Source organism: Triticum aestivum, chromosome 2D (genome assembly GCF_018294505.1).
Source record: "Triticum aestivum cultivar Chinese Spring chromosome 2D, IWGSC CS RefSeq v2.1, whole genome shotgun sequence".
NCBI lineage: Eukaryota > Viridiplantae > Streptophyta > Magnoliopsida > Poales > Poaceae > Triticum > Triticum aestivum.
In genome coordinates this window covers 474678054-474699305 of record NC_057799.1, presented here as the reverse complement: position 1 = coordinate 474699305, position 21252 = coordinate 474678054, and the positions used below count along the sequence as shown (strand labels likewise).

The window sequence follows — 21252 nt, the reverse complement described above, 5'->3', positions numbered from 1 at the left end:
TTCGTGCGTAGGGTGACGCCTGACGGCCAAACGCACCGCCTTACGCGCGTGCCTTTGGGCCCCCATGTGCGAGGGTGGCGCCCCTGTTTTTTTCCTTTTTATCCTTTCCTTTTTTTTGCTTCATTAAAAAATGCCAGGGATTTCGAACAAATATCAAATTTCAAAAAATATTCTCAAATTCATAAATTTTTTGTGAGTTCAAAAAATCTTCCTGAATTTACAAACTATTGATTTCAAAAATATTTTGAATTAAAAAAATCAAGAATTCAAAAAATATTCACGAATTTTACAAAAATTTAACGAGTTCAAAAAATGTTCAGGAATTTTAAAAAAAGTTCATGAGTTAAAAAATATTCATAAATTTCAAAAAATATTCATGAGTTCGAAAATGTTCATGAATGAATATTATTCATGAGTTTGAAAAATGTTCATTAATTCAAAAAAAGTGTATGTGAGTTCATTTTTTACGATCCAGAAAATATTCATGAATTTGGAAACAGTTTGCGATTTCAAAAAATGTTCATAGATTTTCATAATGTTCATGAGTTTGAAAATTGTTCTTGAATTAAAAAAATGTTCATACATTTGGAAAAGATTCCTGAATTTGGAAATTGTTCTTGTTTAAAATAAATATATGTATTTGAAACTTGTTCATGATTTACAAAAAAATATGAATTTTAAAAGTGCTCACGATTTTAGAAAACTTGTTCATGATTCTTTTTAAATAATGACGGATTTGAGGATTGAAAAAAGCAAAATATAAAACGAAACAGAAGAACCAGAAAAGAAAAAGAAAAACAACAGAAAGAAAACGGACAGAAAAACGCAGAAACCGACTAACAGGCCGGCCCATTACTGCGCGCACAAACGTCAAGGCTGTTGCCTTACTAAGCAGGCCAAGCTTTCTCAAAAAAATAAAAAATACTAACTAGGCCCAGCAGAGGCGCCGTTTGAGAAGAAAGGGAAAGTGCACGATGTATCATCATCTTGTGCAAGGCTGCCGACTCCAGAGCTCACACAGTGCTGGACACGCCGCGACGAGTCGGAGGGGAAAGATCAAGATGGAGGCGGCCGCCTCCAATCCGTCGAGCAAGAGGTTCGATCGCTCCGCCCCCCTCCCCTTTCCCGTACGCCGCTCGCAGCAAATTTACTTACTGGAATTTCTGCGCGGCGCCGCTGCTATGTGCGTGATTTAGGATCGCCCTGGTCACCGGAGGGAACAAAGGGGTCGGGCTGGAGACGTGCAGGCAGCTCGCGTCCAAGGGGCTCAAGGTCGTGCTGACGGCGAGGAACGAGGGCAGGGGACTAGAGGCGGTCGAAGGCGTCAGGCGCTCCGGTGCTGACGTCGTCTTCCATCAGCTGGATGTCACCGACCCTGACAGCGTCGCCCGGCTGGCGGATTTCGTCAGGGATCAGTTCGGGAAGCTCGATATCCTGGTATGTGTTAATGGGTACCTCTGCTTTGCGCTTTGAAGATTAGGACCTCGCGGATTTGGGGTCAGGCAAGTGGGTATTCATAGGGTTCCACTGGGAACTCGTTAGATAGAAGTATGCATTTTATTCAGACTCTAAGTGTTAGTTGAACTTAGCAAAATTACATTGAAGAAATTGTTACTCAGCACATTGTTGCATTGAATAATTACAAAATGAATTTTAGAGTTCCGTTTAGAAGTATAGGTTCTGTAGATTTCTTTCTTTTACCTGGCTTGTACTAGTTAAAGCTGAAACGATGTTCTTACAGATCTTGTAAGCTTGGCTTGTCTGTTCAGATTATTGACTTCTTATTGTGTAGAAATAGTTTTTCTCGGATTTTTTAATTCGTCACCATGAATGTGTGGTTTTTGTTATATGTAGATAAACAATGCAGGCATTTCAGGCGTCGATCGAGATCCAGTTCTGGTTGCGAAAGTTAAAGAACAGGTGAATGCAGCAAAAAATTATGATGTACTGCGTGTTTATTTGCAGTTTGTCAGCAGTTAATGTCTACATCTATTTCAGAATCAGGTTGAGTCAACAAAATAATAGTTGCTTCTGTAGTTGTTTGTTGCTATCTATCAACCATGGCAGACATAAACGTCATCATTTCTTGTAACTACTGGAGCATACCTTACTTTGAGAAAACACATCACACCTGATGCCACGATACATGATGTACATAGAAGTTTGGACTCTAGAAACCATTCATCAACCACAGCATCGACATAAATATCATTCTCTTGTAACTACTGAGCATAGTTTAGTTTGAGAAAACACATCTTGCTGATGTTGCAATACAAGATGACAATATATATATATATATATTTTGAGAATCACCGGGGGGGGGGGGGGGGGGGGGGGGAGTTCCCCACCTGAATATATAATACAAGATGACAATAGAAGTTTACATTGTAGAAAAGCATCCATCAAAGTTGACAATCCTAAAATTTTACATTAGCGACAGTGTGTTTATTTAGTGAATTATGTGTTCATATTACATATAGAAGCTATGAATATATTATTTTTTATGATGTGCAAACAGAATTCCTCAGGAACTAATACCCAATTCTTTCCATTTATTAATTTAATTCCTAGAAAAAAATCTATTCCAAGATTATATTTGTACCAACAGAGAAGATTTTAAGTTGGTCAGCAAAAATAACTTCTACTCCCTCCAATCCAAATTAATTGACGCAAAGTTGTACTAAAGCTGCATCAATTAATTTGGATCGTAGGAAGTAGTATTGGTAATTCACCTCGTATCCATTTAATTGGATCTTTTCACCAAGGAAATGAATCTTAGATGGGCATGCTTTACCAGACCCACCTGGCACCTAAACACATGCATTTTAACAAGACGTCGTATACCAATTAACCTGTCTATGCATGGATAGGTTGAAAGCATGGATGTAGATCAGAGAGTTCAATGGATGAAAGAAAATTCCAAGGAGACATATGAGGAAGCAAAAGAATGCATGAGAACAAACTACTATGGGGCAAAGCTTGTCACGGAGGCACTACTTCCTCTTCTTCAGTTGTCCTCCTCTGGGAGAATTGTCAATGTCTCATCAGGCTTTTCACTGCTAAGAGTAAGTACTGTTAACCATGTTGCAGGTCGTACAAGACAAATTACCAGTTACACAAATTAGATTTAACATTATCTGTGCCACAGTATATGTTTCTGCTATAGCTTTCTCTATCACTTTGTTTTGTTTCGAGTTTTCGAAAAGCATCTATGCGGCCTTGCATTGTGTCTTCCAAGATATTATTATTTACTGAGCAGAGAGGAATGCCTTATCCTTTATTGAAGTGTTTTTTTTTCTGTCAGAAAGCATATGTTCAGAAACTAGTTCCTTTAAGTTAACAATAACTATTGTTTCCTGAGCAGAACTTCAACAGTGAAAAACTGAAGAATGAGTTTAACAACGCTGACAATCTTACTGAAAAGAGACTAGAGGAGCTGTTGGATTCGTTCCTAGAAGATTTCAAGGCCAATTTGATAGAGGCACATGGGTGGCCGACCGGTGGCTCGTCAGCCTACAAAGTCGCCAAAGCTGCCCTCAATGCTTACACAAGGATTCTCGCCAAGAAGTACCCTAGGATGCGCATCAACTGTTTGACGCCTGGTTATGTCAAGAGCGACATGTCGATGCACATGGGAGTTTTGACGCCCGAGGAGGGCGCTAGCAACCCTGTGAAGGTCGCTCTCTTGCCCGACGATGGCCCGACGGGTGCTTATTTTGATAGGGATGGCGTGGCCTCGTTTGTGTGACTCTGTCGTACGTGTAATGTTTTCGTCCGGTTTTACTCTCAGAATATGAGACACCGTAACAGTAGTTGTCAATAAACAGTGTGCAGTTTAACCTGTGCTGTGCACTCGAATCGACATGCAAAATTGACAAATTTGATCTATGGACGAAATCAAATCACAGAATGAACTGCCCGTGAAACTATTTCACGCGGCTGACCTTTTTGTGCGACGCCCGACACGAAGGCGTCACACTACACTGTGCAACGCCTCACAGATAGGCTCTACACGCCTGGCCAGGATCGTACCCGTGTGATCTGAAAATTACTAAGTCAGTGTGCAGCGCCTGAGAGCTAGGCGCCACACTATACAGTGTAGCGCCTAGCTTCTAGGCGTTGCACTAGTGGTTGCTTCATTTTGTAGTGCAACCACTAGTGCAGCGCCTGAGAGCTAGGCGCTACACTATACAGTGCAGCGCCTAGCTCTTAGGCTCTGCACAATGACTTAGCAATTTTTAGGCAGTCTGGGGTGCAACGCTGGCCAGGCGTGTAGCGCCTATCAGTGAGGCGTTTCACAGTGTAGTGTGACGCCTTCGTGTCGGGCATCACACAAAAAGGTCAGCCGCGTGAAATAGTTTCACGGACAGTTCATTCTGTGATTTGATTTCGTCCACATGTCAATTTTGTCAAATTTACCGAATCGACATGCGTGTGTATGATCCATATTGGTCGATGAGGTCTACGGATCTTGTGCGTATGTGTAGGGTCAAACAATGCGACAACACACACACACGCGCGAATACAGGATGACGTATGGGTTTTGCTGGCAGGCAATAGGATGACGTATGGGTGTTGCTGGCTGATGGACATGCTTGGTTTGTTAACAAAATTAGCCAACCATCGCTTTTGATGTGTGAATGTTTCAAACTTGCCAAAAGTTGATCCTTTCGAGAGGTTGCTATATCATGCTCGATGTTTGTGCCGGACGAAGACGACGAGCACCACAACGGCGACCGAGGACCGGAGCCGTTATAAGTGTCTTGCTGTCCTTCCTCCCATAACCATAACCATAACCGTCTCAGATAGCTTTAGGATTTTGGTGTCAAGATTGTAGGAGCGGCCGTCCGACCTCTGCCACCACACGTGCTGTTGGAGCTCGTGGTGCACCCTCACCTCATGGAAGGAGCCATCCTCCCCAGCCTGCCAAACACGAGGTTAGCCGCCCGCCCATACATGCTTAGCTGCTCTTGTCGTCGCCATGTAGCCTTGCAACTTGCAGAAATCTCATCGACTGCGGTTGCTAGGGTCGCCGTCGTCACCGGAGGGAACAAGGGGATCGGCTTCGAGGTGTGCCGGCAGCTTGCCAGCGGCGGAATTGCCGTCGTCCTGACGGCCCGGGATGAGATGAGGGGCGGGGAGGCCGTCGAGAGGCTCAATGCGCTGGGGCTCTCTCATGTCGTCTTCCATCAGCTGGAGATCACGGACGCTTCGAGCGCCGCTGCGCTAGCTGGTTTTCTCAAGGCCCGCTTCGGCAAGCTTGATATTCTGGCAAGTTTTTTTCCTTTCGTTTTAGTATACTACTCCCTCCGTTTCTAAATACTTGTCTTTCTAAGCATTTCAAATGAATATCACATACGGATGTATGTAGACATATTTTAGAGTGTAGATTTACTCATTTTACTCCGTATGTAGTCACTTGTTGAAATGCCTAGAAAGACAAGTATTTAGGAACGGAGGGAGTAGAACAATGCCCGTGCCTATTTTATTACGTTAGCTTGTGATTTATCTGTCAATAATAGTGTAACTGTGTAAATAAATGTTCATCAAATTCTGCCTGTGAATTACCTTATATTTTGATTAAAAGTTTGGTAAGTAAATTAAAGTAAAATTGGTTCTGAAGATAAATAAATTACAGTTTGTCTAATTCAAATCTAGATATTTTTTAAAGATGTCACATCTAAGCTCCCATAAACATCTATAGCAGCAACAAGAAAAAAAAAACTAAGACAAAAAATAAACCACAAACAGAATGGACATCAGTTTAGATGTGACATAACTATGTCATATCTAGATGTGTTTTAGACAGACCCAATAAATTAAGATGATTGTTATCATATGCATGAAAGGTTGGACGAAGGGTGGTGGGGAGAAATGTAAAATTCATTTCGCAAAAAAGATAAAAAAATCTTACGTTCTTTTTAAGTATTTTTTTTTACGGGTACGTTCTTTTTAAGTAGTAGAGGTGCAGCTGCTAGTTGCATCCAAGGTTTGAATCACCGGTGATGGATGGATGTGCTCGGATGATTTGCAGGTGAATAATGCCGCAGTTGGTGGGGTTGAGTACGGCCAAGAGTTCGATACCAACGAGGAAAAGGTGAGATCACGTTGTTGTATTTTCTGGTTGGGTTTTTGTAATTTACTCCTGGAGGAACCGAGCCAAGAACCGAGGATAGGCGTCAAGCACAGCGACCAATTTTACCTGATAGGTTCATTCGGTAAAATCGGCGCGACTTTTTTCTGAAATTGTTCGGTTCAGACATACCAGCCTGAACAAGTTTATTTGCCGATGCATAATACAACAGTTCGGTGGCATGGATTTCCACCAGAGAGTTGAGTGGATGCTGAAGAATGCCCGGGAGCCCATCGACAGCGCGAAGAACAGCGTGAAGACGAACTACTACGGCACGAAGCATGTAATCGAAGCCCTGCTGCCTCTGCTTCAAGCTTCGTCCGAGGGAAGAATAGTGAACGTCTCCTCCAATTATGGACTCCTAAGAGTAAGTAAACTCTTATCTTTTTTTCACTGATCATCGTTAACCCAGTATCAGTACCACATGTAACGTTAAGGGATTCCGTGGCATTGTTTGCAGCATATCGGCAACGAGGAGGTGAGGCAGGAGCTCAACGACGTCGACAACCTGACAGAGGAGAGGTTGGACGAGCTGCTGGACAAATTCATGAAAGACTTCGAGGCCGGCGCGCTGGAGCCGCACGGGTGGCCCACGAAGTTCTCCGCGTACAAGGTGGCCAAGACCGCCATGAACGCCTACTCGAGGATCCTGGCGAGGAGGCACCCTGAGCTGCGCGTCAACTGCGCGCACCCAGGCTTCGTCAAGACCGACATGAGCATGGGGTCCGGGGTCCTGACGCCGGAGGAGGGCGCACGCAACTTGGTGAAGGTGGCGCTGCTGCCTGACGGCGGGCCGACCGGCGCGTATTTCGCCATGGGCGAGGAGGCGCTGTTCGTGTGAGATACTGGGAACCGGATCCTCTAACATTGTGAAGGAAAGTCAGTGTGCTACAGTGTTTGCCTAGTGTAAAATAAAGAAGGAAAGTTAAGGACTGTTAGTAGATAATTAATAGGTTGTTTACTGTTTACTGTAAGTATAAATAATTTAAAATTAATTTTATTTCACCATCAATTTGTTTGTACGTAATTACTATATAGATCATCAATTTGCAAATTAACTTAAGTCATTTTAGCCATAATCATATGTATAGAAAGAAGGAAAGTTAGGGTATTATAGCTTCTCTAACTTTCCTTCTTAATGTTAGAGGATCTGGTTCCGAGATACCGGCGGTACGTGTGTGCGTGCCGTACACTTAATGCCCGGATGTGTTACGTGTTGATTTGAGATTGCGAATAAGATGTGTCATCTGTCTTTTTTCAACAAAGGTTTAGTTTTATTGACTCAATATTGTTGACGGATGATTGTGTTTGTTCCATATGTATACATATATGTATTAAGTGGAGTTGTTCTGCTTGTCTTCCAAGTCTGTACTTTGTAATTAGGGTTCTCGCCGTGGATGGAACTACCCCCCTCTACGTGTTATATATGGGCACCAATGAGGTGAATACAATTATCTTGCACCAAATTTTCTTCCTGGTGGTATCAGCTTAAACCTACGATCCCTACCCTAGCTCCCCCGAGCTGCCGCCACTGCGCCGCTAAACCTCCTCACGAGCTGCCTCGCCCACTCGCTGCGCCCGACCCGCCCGCCAACCGCGATCGCCACGCTGCCCGCGCCAGCTCCATTCGCTCGGATGCCTCGTTGTTCGTCTACACCCAGAGCATTGCTACAGCCTATCTGCTTCTATACGTTGACGACGTCATCCTGATGGCATGCATCATCAACCTCTTTCGATGGCTCACTGAGCGCCTTCGCGCCAAGTTCTCCATCAAGGACTTGGGGCCTCTCCACTACTTCCTCGGCATCGAGGTGATATGGCGTGCGGATGGCTTCTTCCTTCATCAGCAGAAGTATGCTCATGAGCTACTTGACCGCGCCGACATGCTTGATTGCAAGCCCGTGGCTATGCCTGTTGATACGAAGGTCAAGCTCTCCGCTACTGATGGTGCTCGCGCACCGCATGCCTCCTTGTACCGGTCCATTGTCGGTACCTTGCAGTAATTGACGCTCACTCGGCCCGAGTAGCAGTATGCTGTCTAGCAGGTGTATCTCCACATGCATGCTTCTCGCGATGCTCATTGGTCCCTGGTGAAGTGGATTCTCCGGTACATCCGTGGTCACATGGACCTCGACATCACCTTGAGCATCGCCTCCACCGATATCGTCGCTTATTCGGATGCTGATTAGGCTGGTTGTCCGGACACTCTTTGCTCTACTTCAGGGTACTGTGTGTTCCTTGGACCATCACTCATCTCGTGGTCGTGTAAACGACAACCCGCCGTCTCGCGATCCAGTGCTGAGGCAGAGTATCATGGCATGGCTAACGCCGTTGCCGAGTGTACCTGCTTCGACAACTTCTTCATGAGCTTTGTCATCCTGTTCACAAAGCCGACGTGGTCTACTTCGACAACGTCTCCGCGGTCTACCCACTACGAAAAAAGACACATCCGTGACATTATGGCCCAAACAAAAACTTTTTTTGTCATTGTTATGCCACTTGTATGATGATAATTGTGACAAAAACACGTATCATCGTAGATGTGGTGGGCTCCTACTTCTATGACTAAAAATCATGATAGAAAATGGGTTTTTCATCCTAGGCCAGCCGGAGACGCACCTGCATGACATTCTTTGGGCCGTCGATGATGTAAATAATCATGGTAGAAGTGACGGTGAGGAAATTTTTGGGGAGTTCCCGGTTATGGTGGGTGGTCGGGGCCGAGCGATGCAGTGTGGTTTGCGCGTTTCTCTCGTACGCGTGTGTGTGCGAGGCGCTTGCTAACTAAACCCTTTGTGAGGCGTTCGCTTACAGAACCCGAGCGATAGCATTAGCTACTTACTGAACACGAGTGATCTATCCCACTACATACTGAAGCCGATCGATCGATCCCTTCGCTGCTAACTGAGCCTGACCAATTCCTTCGCTGCTAACTGAACCCGACCGATTCCTTCGCTGCTAATTGAACCCGATCGATCCTTCTCACTGCTCACTGAAGCCGATCAAGCCCCCTTGCGAGACGTAGCTAGCCGGTGTGTTGGGTTGCCTCTCGATAAATAATGCCCGTTGCTGCCGCGCACGCGATACGTAGAACGAGTCAAGACGTGTGGTGAGTCCAGCCGGTTGGTTGGCTGTGGATGAATAGTTTTCGGTGGAGGTTGGATGAACATGACTCTGTGGTTGCCACTGGATGAACAGCACCCTGAGGAGGCCGCCACACACCTCAGCCAGTTGGGGGTGGATGAACAGGACCCCGTGGAAGCTGGATGAACAATAGCCGGTGGAGGCTGGAGGAAGTCGACGGTGAATGAACAGTAGCCCGTGGAGGCTGAAGCAAGGTAGTATACGGTGGATGAACAGTAGCCTGTGGACTCCCATTTTGCGGTACGTCACACCCCTCCCGATGAACAAGACCCCATTTTCACCATAGGCGCTCGAAGAGAAGCCCGTTTCCTCTGTTTTGCGGTACGCTAGAGCCCTCTCGATCAACAAGACCCCGTTTCGACCATAGGCGGTTGAACAGAAGTCTGTTTCCTTCGTTTTGTGGTACGCCAGACCCCTCTCGATGAACAGGACCCCGTTTCGACTGTAGGTGGTCGAAGAGAACTTTTTTCCCTCTATTTTTAGGTATGTGAGACCCCCAATCGATGAACAGGGTGCATTCCAACCCAGTCGGTTGCCCCCCGATGAACACAACGCCGTTTCCTCCGTTCCGACCCAACCGGTGGGCTGCCGATGAACATGACGCCGTCGCTGTACGCGTTTGAGACCCCGCCCGTATGTATGTACGTGGTCGTATTTACTTTCTTGCAGCGTGGCTGTCAGTACGTGTACACAATATAGACGGGACTGCTTGACATGCTACGTCGACGGCTCCACTACGACACGTGTTGCTCCTTACTTGGCCACGGTTCATTGCTGCAGCGAGACCGATCGACCGCTATGTACATATACGTTCGCGACCAGACAAATAAGGCTACGTACGCTTTGACCTGGTGGGTCCCAGCTGTCAGGGGCATCATTTATTTTAAATCTCAAGTAATCACATGTAGGATCATAAGCAATTCAACAATATAACTGAAGGAAATATGCCCTAGAGGCAATAATAAAGTTGTTATTTATATTTCCATATTCATGATAAAGGTTATTATTCATGCTAGAATTGTATTGATCAAAAACTTAAATACATGTGTGAATACATAAACAAATACCATGTCCCTAGTGAGCCTCTACTAGACTAGCTCATTGATCAAAGATGGTTAAGGTTTCCTAACCATAGACATGTGTTGTCATTTGATAACGGGATCACATCATTAGGAGAATGATGTGATGGACAAGACCCATCCATTTAGCTTAGCATATTGATCATTCACTTTATTGCTATTGCTTTCTTCATGTCAAATACATATTCCTTCGACTATGAGATTATGCAACTCCCAGATACTGGAGGAATACCTTTTGTGCTATCAAACGTCACAACGTAACTGGGTGATCATAAAGATGCTCTAGAGGTATCTCCGAAGGTGTTTGTTGAGTTGGCATAGATTGAGATTAGGATTTGTCACTTCGAGTATCGGAGAGGTATCTCTGGGCCCTCTCGGTAATACACATCATAAGCTTGCAAGCAAATCACTAAGGAGTTAGTCACGAGGTGATGTATTACGGAACGAGTAAAGAGACTTGCCGGTAATGAGATTGAACTAGGTATGAAGATACCGACGATCGAATCTCGGGCAAGTAACATACCGATGGACAAAAGGAATTACGTATGTTGTCATTACAGTTCGACGATAAAGATCTTCATAGAAATGTAGGAGCCAATATGGACATCCAGGTTCTGCTATTGGTTATTGACTAGAGAGGAGTCTCGGTCATGTCTACATAGTTCTCGAACCCGTAGGGTCCGCATGCTTAACGTTCGTTGACGATATAGTGTTATATGAGTTATATGTTTTTGTGACCGAATGTTGTTCGGAGTCCCGGATAAGATCGTGGACATGGCAAGGAGTCTCGAAATGGTCGAGAGGTAAAGATTGATATAGAGGACGATGGTATTTGGACACCGGAACTGTTTCGGGACGTACTGGAAAGAAATTGGGTCACTTGAAGGGGTTCCGGGCACCCCTGGCATGTATATGGGCTTAATGGGCCAAGGGAGGGACAGACCAGCCCACAGGGGGCTGGTGCGCCCCTCTCCCTGGCCGAACAGCCCTAAGGAAGGAAAAGGGGGAGGGTTAGCCCCTCCCGCCTTTCCCTCTCATGGGAGAAAGGAAAGGGGGGGGCACCCTCCCCTGCCTTTCCCCCGCTTCTATACATGGCAGGGGGCGCCACCTTGGGAGAGACCCCAAGTAGGATTCCTCCTACTTGGGCGCCCCCTTGGCTGCTCCTCCCTCCCTCCCACCTATATATATGTGGGAGGGGGCGCCTAGCACACAACAAACAATTGCCTAGCCGTATGCGGCGCCCTCCTCCACCGTTTACACCCCCGGTCATATTTTCGTAGTGCTTAGGCGAAGCCCTGCAGAGATGACTTCATCATCACAATCACCACGCCGTCGTGCTGTCGGAACTCATCCACTACCTCACCATCTTGCTGGATCAAGAAGGCGCGGACGTTACCAAGCTGAACGTGTGCTAAACGCGGAGGTGTCGTAAATTCGGTACTCGATCGGTTGGATCGCGAAGAAAATTCGACTACATCAACCGCATTACTAAACGCTTCCGCTTACGGTCTACGAGGGTACGTAGACACACTCTTCCCCTCTCGTTGCTATGCATCTCCATGGATAGATCTTATGTGTGCGTAGAAATTTTTTGTTTTCCAGGCAACGTTTCCCAACAATGGCATCAGAGCCATGTCTATGCGTAGATGATATGCATGAGTAGAACACAAAGAAGTTGTGGGCGGTGATAGTCATACTGCTTACCACCAACGTCTTATTTTGTTTCAGCGATATTGTGGGATGAAGTGGGCCGGACCAACCTTACATGTCCACGCACATGAGACCGGTTCCACCGACAGACATGCAACTAGTTTCGCATAAAGGTGGCTGGCGAGTGTCTGTTTCTCCTACTTTAGTTAAATCGAATTTGACTACGGCCGGTACTTGAAGAAGGTTAAAACAACAAACTTGATGAATCACCGTTGTGGTTTTTGCGTAGGTAAGAACGGTTCTTGCTGGAAGCCCATAGCAGCCACGTAAAACTTGCAACAACAAAGTAGAGGACGTCTAACTTGTTTTTGCAGGGCATATTGTGATGTGATATGTTCAAGACATGATGTGATGTACATTATTGTATGAGATGATCATGTTCTATAATTTATCGGCAATCGGCTGGAGCCTTATGGTTGTCTCTTTATTGTATGAAATACAAACGCCATGTAATTGCTTTACTTTATGACTATGCGTTAGCGATAGTTGTAGAAGCAATAGTTGACGAGACGACCCCGACGCAACGATGGAGATCAAGGTGCCGAGCCGGTGACGATGGAGATCATGACGATGCTTTGGAGATGGAGATCAAAAGCACAAGATGATGATGGCCATACCATGTCACATATTTTGATTGCATGTGATGTTTGTCCTTTATGCATCTTATTTTGCTTAGAATGGCGGTAGCATTATAAGATGATCCCTTCACTTAATTTCAAGATAAAAGTGTTTTCCCTGGGTATGCACCGTTGCCAAAGTTCGTCATTTCGAAGCACCACGTGATGATCGGGTGTGATAGACTCTATGTTCACATACAATGAGTGTAAGCCAGATTTACACACACGGAATACTTGGGTTAAACTTGACGAGCCTAGCATGTACAGACATGGTCTCGGAACACTGGAGACCGAAAGGTCGAACATGAGTCATATAGTAGATATGATCAACATGGAGATGTTCACCATTGAAGACTACTCCATCTCACGTGATGATCGGACATGGTTTAGTTGATTTGGATCATGTATCACTTAGACAACTTGAGGGATGTTGATTTAAGTGGGAGTTCATTAGTAATTTGATTAATCAAACTTAAATTTATCATGAAGTTAGTCCTGATAGTATTTGCAAATTATGTTGTAGATTAATAGCTCGCGTTGTAGCTTCCCTATTTTTGATATGTTCCTAGAGAAAACTAAGTTAAAAGATCATAGTAGCAATAATGCGGATTGGGTCCGTGATCTGAGGATTATCCTCATTGTTGCACAGAAGAATTATGTCCTTGATGCACCGCTAGGTGACAGACCTATTGCAGGAGCAGATGCAGATGTTATGAATGTTTGGCAAGCTCGATATGATGACTACTTAATAGTTTAGTGTGCAATGCTTTACGGCTTAGAACCGGGACTTCAAAAACGTTTTGAATGCCACAGAGCATATGAGATGTTCCAAGAGCTGAAATTGGTATTTCAGACTCTTGCCCGTGTCGGGAGGTATGAGACCTCTAACAAGTATTTTGCCTACAAGATGGAGAAGAATAGCTCAACCACTGAGCATGTGCTCAGAATGTATGGGTACTACAATCACTTGAATCAAGTGGGAGTTAATCTTCCAGATAAGATAGTGATTGAAAAAATTCTCTAGTCACTATCACCAAGCTACTAGAACTTTGTGATGAACTATAATATGTAAGGGATGACGAAAATGATTCCCGAGCTCTTCGCGATGCTGAAATAGGCGAAGGTAGAAATCAAGAAAGAGCATCAAGTGTTGATGATTAGCAAGACCACTAGTTTCAAGAAAAAGGGCAAGGGAAAGAAAAGGAACTTCAAGAAGAATGGCAAGCAAGTTGCCACTCCCATGAAGAAGCCCAAAGCTGGACCCAAGCCCGAAACTGAGTGCCTCTACTGCAAAGGAAATGGTCACTGGAAGCGGAACTTCCCCAAATACTTGGCGGATAAGAAGGATGGCAAAGTGAACAAAGGTATATTTGGTATACATGTTATTGATGTGTACCTTACTAGTGTTCGTAGTAGCCCCTGGGTATTTGATACCGATTTAGTTGCTAAGATTACTAACTCGAAACAGGAGTTGCAAAATAAACATAGACTAGCTAAGGGCAAGGTGACAATGTGTGTTGGAAGTGATTCCAATGTTGATCGATCACCATCGCACACTCCCTCTACCTTGGGATTAGTGTTGAACCTAAATAAATGTTATTTGGTGTTTGCGTTGAGCATGAATATGATTAGATCATGTTTATTGCAATACAGTTATTCATTTAAGTCAGAGAATAATTGTTGTTGTGTTTACATGAATAAAACATTCTATGGTCATACACCCAATGTGAATGGTTTATTGAATCTCGGTCGTAGTGATACACATATTCATAATATTGATGCCAAAAGATGCAAAGTTGACAATGATAGTGCAACATACTTGTGGCACTACCATTTTTGGTCATATTAGTGTAAAGCGCATGAAGAATCTCCACGCAGATGGACTTTTGGAATCACTTGATTATAAATCATTTGATGCTTGCGAACCATGCCTCATAGGCAAGATGACTAAAACTCCGTTCTCTGGAACAATGGAGCGAGCTAATGACTTATAGGAAATAATACATGCCGATGTATGCGGTCCGGTGAGTGTTGAAGCATGTGGCGGGTATCGTTATTTTCTGACCTTCACAGATGATTTGAGTAGGTATGGGTATATCTACTTAACGAAACACAAGTCTGAAATATTTAAGAAGTTCACAGAATTTTAGAGTGAAGTGGAGAATCATCGTAACAAGAAAATAAAGTTTCTACGATATGATTGCAGAGGCGAATATTTGACTTACGAGTTTGGCCTTCATTTAAAACAATGTGGAATTGTTTCACAACTCACGCCACCTAGAACACCACAGCATAATGGTGTGTCTGAACGTCGTAACCGTACTTTATTAGACACGATACAATCTATGATGTCTCTTAGTGATTTACCACTATTGTTTTGGGGTTATGCATTAGAGACAACCACATTCACGTTAAATAGGGCATCGTCTAAATCCATTGAGACGACACCATATGAACTGTGGTTTGGCAAGAAACCTAAGCTGTTGTCTCTTAATGTTTGGGGATGCGATGCTTATGTAAAAAGGTTCAGCCTGATAAGCTCGAACCTAAATCAGAGAAGTGTGTCTTCACAGGATACCCTAAAGAAACTATTGGCTACACCTTCTACCACACATCCAAAGGCAAGATCTTTGTTGCTAAGAATGGGTCCTTTCTAGAGAAGGAGTTTCTCTCGAAAGAAGTGAGTGGGAGTGATACGTCCATTTTGCATCATGCTTTTATATTGATATTTATTGCATTATGGGCTATTATTAACATTATGGCACAATACTTATGCCTTTTCTCTCTTACTTTACAAGGTCCTTAATGCTATTTAATACTCCTCTGATTATGAACATGAATATGCTTTGTGAGTAGTTACGTTTGTTCCTGAGGACATGGGAGAAGTCTTGTTATAAGTAATCATGTGAATTTGGTATTCGTTCGATATTTTGATGAGATGTATGTTGTCTTTCCTCTAGTGGTGTTATGTGAACGTCGACTACATGACACTTCACCATTATTCGGGCCTAGGGGAAGGCATTGAGAAGTAATAAGTAGATGATAGGTTGCTAGAGTGACAGAAGCTTAAGCCCTAGTTTATGCGTTGCTTCATAAGGGGTTCATTTGGATCCATATGTTTCATGCTATGGTTAGATTTATCTTAATTCTTCTTTTGTAGTTGCGGATGCTTGCGAGAGGGGTTAATCATAGGTGGGAGGCTTGTCCAAGGAAGGGCAGCACCCAAGCACCGGTCCATCCACATATCAAATTATCAAAGTAACGAACGCGAATCATATGAGCATGATGAAAACTAGCTTGACAGTAATTCCCATGTGTCCTCGGGAGCGCTTTGCTTTATATAAGAGTTTGTCCAGGCTTGTCCTTTGCTACAAAAAGGATTGGGCCACCTTGCTACACCTTAGTTACTCTTGTTACTTGTTACCCGTTACAAATTATCTTATCACACAACTATCTACTACCGATAATTTCAGTGCTTGCAGAGAATACCTTGCTGAAAACTGCTTGTCATTTCCTTCTGCTCCTCTTTGGGTTTGACACTCTTACTTATCGAAAGGACTATGATAGATCCCCTATACTTGTGGGTCGTTAGGGAGGAAAGTATAACTTGATGAGGTAATTGTACCTTCTCTCAAATTGGAAAGTAGAACATCAGAGAAATCCGTTCCCGTGATGCCTACACCAACTAGAGAGGAAGCTAATGATGATGATCATGAAAACTTCGGATCAAGTTACTACTGGACTTTGTAGGTCGAACAAAGCACGTTCCGCACCAGAGTGGTATGATACTCCTGTCTTGGAAGTCATGTTATTAGACCATGGAGAACCTACGAACTATGACAAAGCTATGATGAGCCCAGATTCCGACATATGGCTTGAGGCCATGAAATCTGAGATAGGATCCATGTATGAGAACAAAGTGTGGACTTTGGTGGACTTGCCCGATGATCGGCAAGCCATAGAGAATAAATGAATCTTCAAGAGGAAGACTGACGCTGATGGTAATGTTACTATCTATAAAGCTCGACTTGTCGCAAAAGGTTTTCGACAATTTCAAGGAGTTGACTACGATGAGACTTTCTCACCCGTAGCGACGCTTAAGTCCGTCCGAATCATGTTAGCAATTGCCACAGTTTATGATTATGAAATCTGGCAAATGGATGTCAAAACTGCATTCCCTTAATGGATATCTCAAAGAAGAGTTGTATATGATGCAACCATAAGGTTTTGTTGATCCTACACTACTAGAAAAAGGCCTGTTAGTGGCGTACCTATTTTTGCCATTAATGGCGCACTATAGGTGCGCCACTATTACCACGCCACTAGTAACAAATAGCAATGGCGCACATTTGGTGCGCCATTACTATCATAGATAGTAACGCCATTACTATCATAGATAGTAATGACGCACCTAGAGGGTGCTTGGATCCAAGGGACTTATTTTAGTCTGACTAAAAATAGTCTCTTTAAGAGGCTAAAGTTCCAAGCACCCTTGACTAAAGAGGGGCTAAAACTAGTCTTGAGGCTAAAATTTTTTAGTCAGGGGTACCCCTACTAAAATGTGGATTAGTCCTCTCTCTCCTCATTTAACTCCTCTCCTTTAACACATGCGAGTTCTGGATTGGAGGGTTTGGAGGATAATAAATGCTCATTAACTTGATTTTAGTCTCTTTAGTATTTGGATCCAAGCATGGGTGAGGCTAGCAAGTTTTAGTCCCACTACTTTTAGTCATGAGACTAAAACGTATCCAAGCACCCTCCTATAGTGCGCCGTTACTATGCCTAGAAGTGCGCCATTACTATCTGACTTAGTAATGGCGCACCACATAGAAGTGCGCCATTACTAACAACTGTTTTTCAAGTTTTTTTCCGAATTTTTTTCAAATTTTTTGTTTTCGTTTTTTTCTTAATCTCGTGTCACTATGGCTTAATCTCGGGTCAATATGCTTAATCTCAAGTCAAATCGCACTAAGTGGTCAAACTTCCCGGAAGGTCACCCATCCTCACACTACTCGAGCCCGAGCACGCTTAACTTCACAGTTCTATCCAACCCCAGCACCACCTCACTTAACAGGCACTTGTTGATATATCTATCATATCAATCCTATTAAACCTTGTTGATGTCTAGGACTTTGTTCATGTTCATGAGTGTGATGAAATTTTGAAAAAATATTTCAAACTTCCCGGTCATATTACGTATCATATTTTGAAAAACAATTCCCAAAAAAAAAATTCGAAACCAATTTTTTCTGTTACTAGTGGTGCACCTAGCAAATGGTGCGCCATTACTAAGTTTGAAACTTTTTTCATTTCCCCCCTCTAGATCTTAAAACCCCATGTCTTTCGTTCTGTTAGGTTTTTGGGGATTCTGAAAATCTTCAACGGGGTAACTTTGCGAGTAGATGATTTTTCATATAAAAAACTTTTTAATCCGAGTTCGTATGCAAAAGTTATGCCCATTTTACTAAATTCCAGAGAGATTTTGCAAATAAAGTCGAAATTCATATTTGTAAATTTTCCCAACAACTAGACCACATATCACGTGGGAAACTTATTTTCTTTTATTTTTTGACATTTTTTAAAACTGAAAAGGCGGTCCAGGGGGGTGCAAAGAAAGTTAGTAATGGCGCACCTTCACAAAGTGCGCCATTACTATGTGTATGACTTGGTCAAACCTTGGTCAAAGTTAGTAATGGCGCACTTTGTGTAGGTGCACCATTACTAAGTTTGACATAGTAATGCCGCACCTATGCAAAGTGCGCCATTACTAAGTTTGACCAAGGTTTGACCCAGTCATACACATAGTAATGGCGCACTTTGTACAGGTGCGCCATTACTATGTCAACTAGTAATGGCGCACTATCCCCTGGTGCGCCACTGCTAACACTTTTTTATATATTTTCTCAAAACTAGTAATGGCGCACCACACACCGGGTGCGCCATTAGTAATATGTCAATAATGGCGTACCTGTATCTGGTGCGCCACTGCTATATAGCAGTGGTGCACCACATACATGGTGCGCCATTAATATCCATATTAGCTATAGCCGTTTTCCTAGTAGTGCTAAAGGTGCTAACAAAGTGTGCAAGCTCCAGCGATCCATCTTTGGACTGGTGCAATCATCTCGGAGTTGGAATATACGATTTGACGAGGTGATCAAAGCATATGGTTTTATACAGACTTATGGTGAAGTCTGTATTTACAAGAAAGTGAGTGGGAGCTTTGTAGCATTTCTGATGTTATATGTGGATGACATATTGTTGATTGGAAATGATATAGAATCTCTGGATAGCATAAAAGGTGTAACATCCCAATTTTCAATTTGGATGTCAATCATTAGGTCATCATATGCATTCATGCTCTTTGCATTTTATTTGAATTTTATTTGGACAGTTTGATCCTTGTCGGGTGGTAGGTGCGACATATGCCAACGGGTGGCTTATCATAGTGGGAGCCAGTAAAACGTCGCCGGTGCCTGGAAACGGGATGAGGCGAAGACATGCACGCCGGCGAATCTTACCCAGGTTCGGGGCTCTCCGTGGAGATAACACCCCTAGTCCTGCTCTGCGGGGTCTCCGCATGATCACTAGACCAATACAAGTAGCTACAAGCGTGCCTTGAGCTGTTTGGCTAGAGGAAGAAGAAGGGCAAGGCTAGCTCTCCTTTTCCCTCTATGTGGTGTGTGGAATTCTCTTCGATCAACCCTTTGCATGGGTGCCTTGGGAGGTTTATATAGGCCTACCCCCCAGGGGTACAATGGTAATTTGGCTGGGCGCGGGTCCCCGCCGTTAGTGTCTAGGCTCGCCGGCTTCTTCGCCGGTCATTAGGGCCCGCCGACTGGTGGGTCCCACCGGCTGCCGGCCTCTTGGCCGGCAGGCCGGCCCCACCGCTTGGGGGCTTTGTCGGCGGCTGGTTACTGTTGCCTCGCCTCTGATGACGAGGGCTTCGTCATGGTAAGCGTGGCTACAGTGTCGCCGCCTTGCGAGCTCTCACTGTAGCCTTACCTCGTCTTGTCCCCTTGATGAGGCGCATGCTTCGAGGGAGGGAGGTAGCCGGCTATTGGAAGCCGGCCACACCCTTGGCCGACTAGGGGAGGCCAGGCCGCCTTCGGATGTCTCTCTGGCGAAGGGGCCCGCCGCCCACGGGCCGTACTGGCACCTGTCGTGGGTGACATCGAGGCCAACATGGCTATAGTGCCACGCTGGACGGGGGATCGCTGGCCCGTACGGCGCCCTGTGGCCATGCCTGTTCCGGGATTCGGGGGTAGTGGGCTGTACGGCGGCCACGCCCCATCCTATCGCCGCCATGTGGGTACAGTCTTAGTGGGTGCAGTCTTGGCCGGCTTCTGGGAGCTGGCTTTCCTCGCGGCCGGCTCCTGGGAGCCGGCTTTCTTTATGGCCGTCTTCTGGGAGTCGGTCCTCTCAGGGCCGGCTCCCTGGAGTCGGCTGTCTCGTATCTTTCTTGGAGAAGGTTTCTGAGGCTGGGTCGCCCTCTGGGAGTCGGCCCTCGACCGGGGGAAGGCGATCCTACGCTTTGTATGCTTGAAGGCTTGAATGGCCTGGTAATTTTTAGAAGAGCCAGGGGGAGTCGGTTAGGCTACCCGTGGCCATTTACTCCGACAGTAGTCCCCGAAGCTGGTCGGGCTTCGAGGCTGAGAGGAGGTTGAGAAGCTCGGTCAGCTTTTTATCTTAACGAGTTAGCAGCTGGGAGATGGCTTCGATTGGGCGCGCCGTCTTGGCGATTTTTTTTTAAGTCGGAGGGCGGGAGTCCGTTGGCGCGTGTGCCGGGCTGTGGGCCGGCCGCTCGCCACCTGCGAACCACGTGGCGTCCCTTGGCTGAAAAGAGCCTGCCAACCACGCGCGCGACATGACGTCGCCGCAGGCCGAGGGACCGCCACTCCCACGCCTAGGCCCAGGCGCGGATTCTCTGCGGCCCACAACTGTCTGCACGTCTTCCGGCAGCGGTTTCCGCACGCTGTTTAGGGCGTAATAATCGCTGGTCGTGGGGGAGTGGGTGCAGTTAATCCCACGTTCCTCCCCACGCCTCGCCTCCTCGGCTTCGCCGCACGAGGCTATAAGTAGGGGGAGGAGGGGAAGCGGCAGACGCTCGCACGCTCCTCTCCTTTCCGCCATCTCCTTCCTCCTGCTTTCCCTCACAGCAGCGACTCGCTGCCGCGCCGTCCCACCAATCTTCACTCCGCCCCGCAGCTTTGCCACCGCGAGGCCGTGCTTTCTCCGCCGCCGCACTCTTTCTTGCCAGCCTCTTGCCACCATGTAGTACGACGGGGACTGGGACGGCTCCAACGTCCATATGGACCACATCGAGTTCCTCCGCAAGACGCGGCGGTTGCCCGGCGCGGACCAGGTGCGGGTCCGTCCCGCGCCTGCGAAGGAGATCACGCCGGAGCCGGAGGAAGGCGAGCGGGTAGTCTTCCGCTCGCATTTCCTGCGCGGCGGCGGCTTGCCGGCGAGCGCTTTCTTCCGCTCCTTCCTTGACTTCTATCAACTCCAGCCGCACCACCTCACCCCGAACATGGTGGTGCTGCTGTCCGCCTTCGTCACCTTGTGC

At 45.5% G+C, this 21252-nt stretch overlaps 1 protein-coding gene across 2 annotated transcripts; it reads left to right on the top strand.

Annotated features, from left to right (window-relative positions):
- The first annotated feature begins 950 nt into the window (after positions 1 to 950).
- On the top strand, positions 951 to 7094 carry LOC123053906 (salutaridine reductase). 2 transcript variants are annotated; one of them, XM_044477520.1, is made up of 10 exons: positions 951 to 1096; positions 1197 to 1437; positions 1855 to 1920; positions 2871 to 3065; positions 3365 to 3707; positions 5003 to 5275; positions 5958 to 5989; positions 6035 to 6097; positions 6306 to 6500; positions 6594 to 6989. In XM_044477520.1, exons 1-10 carry the CDS (start codon positions 975 to 977, stop codon positions 6972 to 6974), a joined length of 1911 nt encoding a protein of 636 aa, XP_044333455.1. In that variant the 5' UTR covers positions 951 to 974; the 3' UTR covers positions 6975 to 6989. The 2 variants fall into 2 exon arrangements, with proteins under 2 accessions (XP_044333455.1, XP_044333456.1); XM_044477521.1 differs by lacking the exons at positions 951 to 1096; positions 1197 to 1437; positions 1855 to 1920; ... (1 more) ...; positions 3365 to 3707; positions 5958 to 5989 and adding an exon at positions 4726 to 4937 and having other exon boundaries at positions 5028 to 5271; positions 6594 to 7094.
- The last annotated feature ends 14158 nt before the right edge of the window (positions 7095 to 21252 follow it).

Excerpts from the sequence above, each read along its gene's own strand:
- LOC123053906 (XM_044477520.1), top strand. The coding sequence starts at position 975 with ATGTATCATCATCTTGTGCAAGGCTGCCGACTCCAGAGCTCACACAGT. Across the intron at positions 3,066-3,364 it reads CAGGCTTTTCACTGCTAAGA|AACTTCAACAGTGAAAAACT; the intron begins GTAAGTACTGTT and ends TTTCCTGAGCAG. Across the intron at positions 5,990-6,034 it reads AGCTGCTAGTTGCATCCAAG|GTGAATAATGCCGCAGTTGG; the intron begins GTTTGAATCACC and ends GATGATTTGCAG.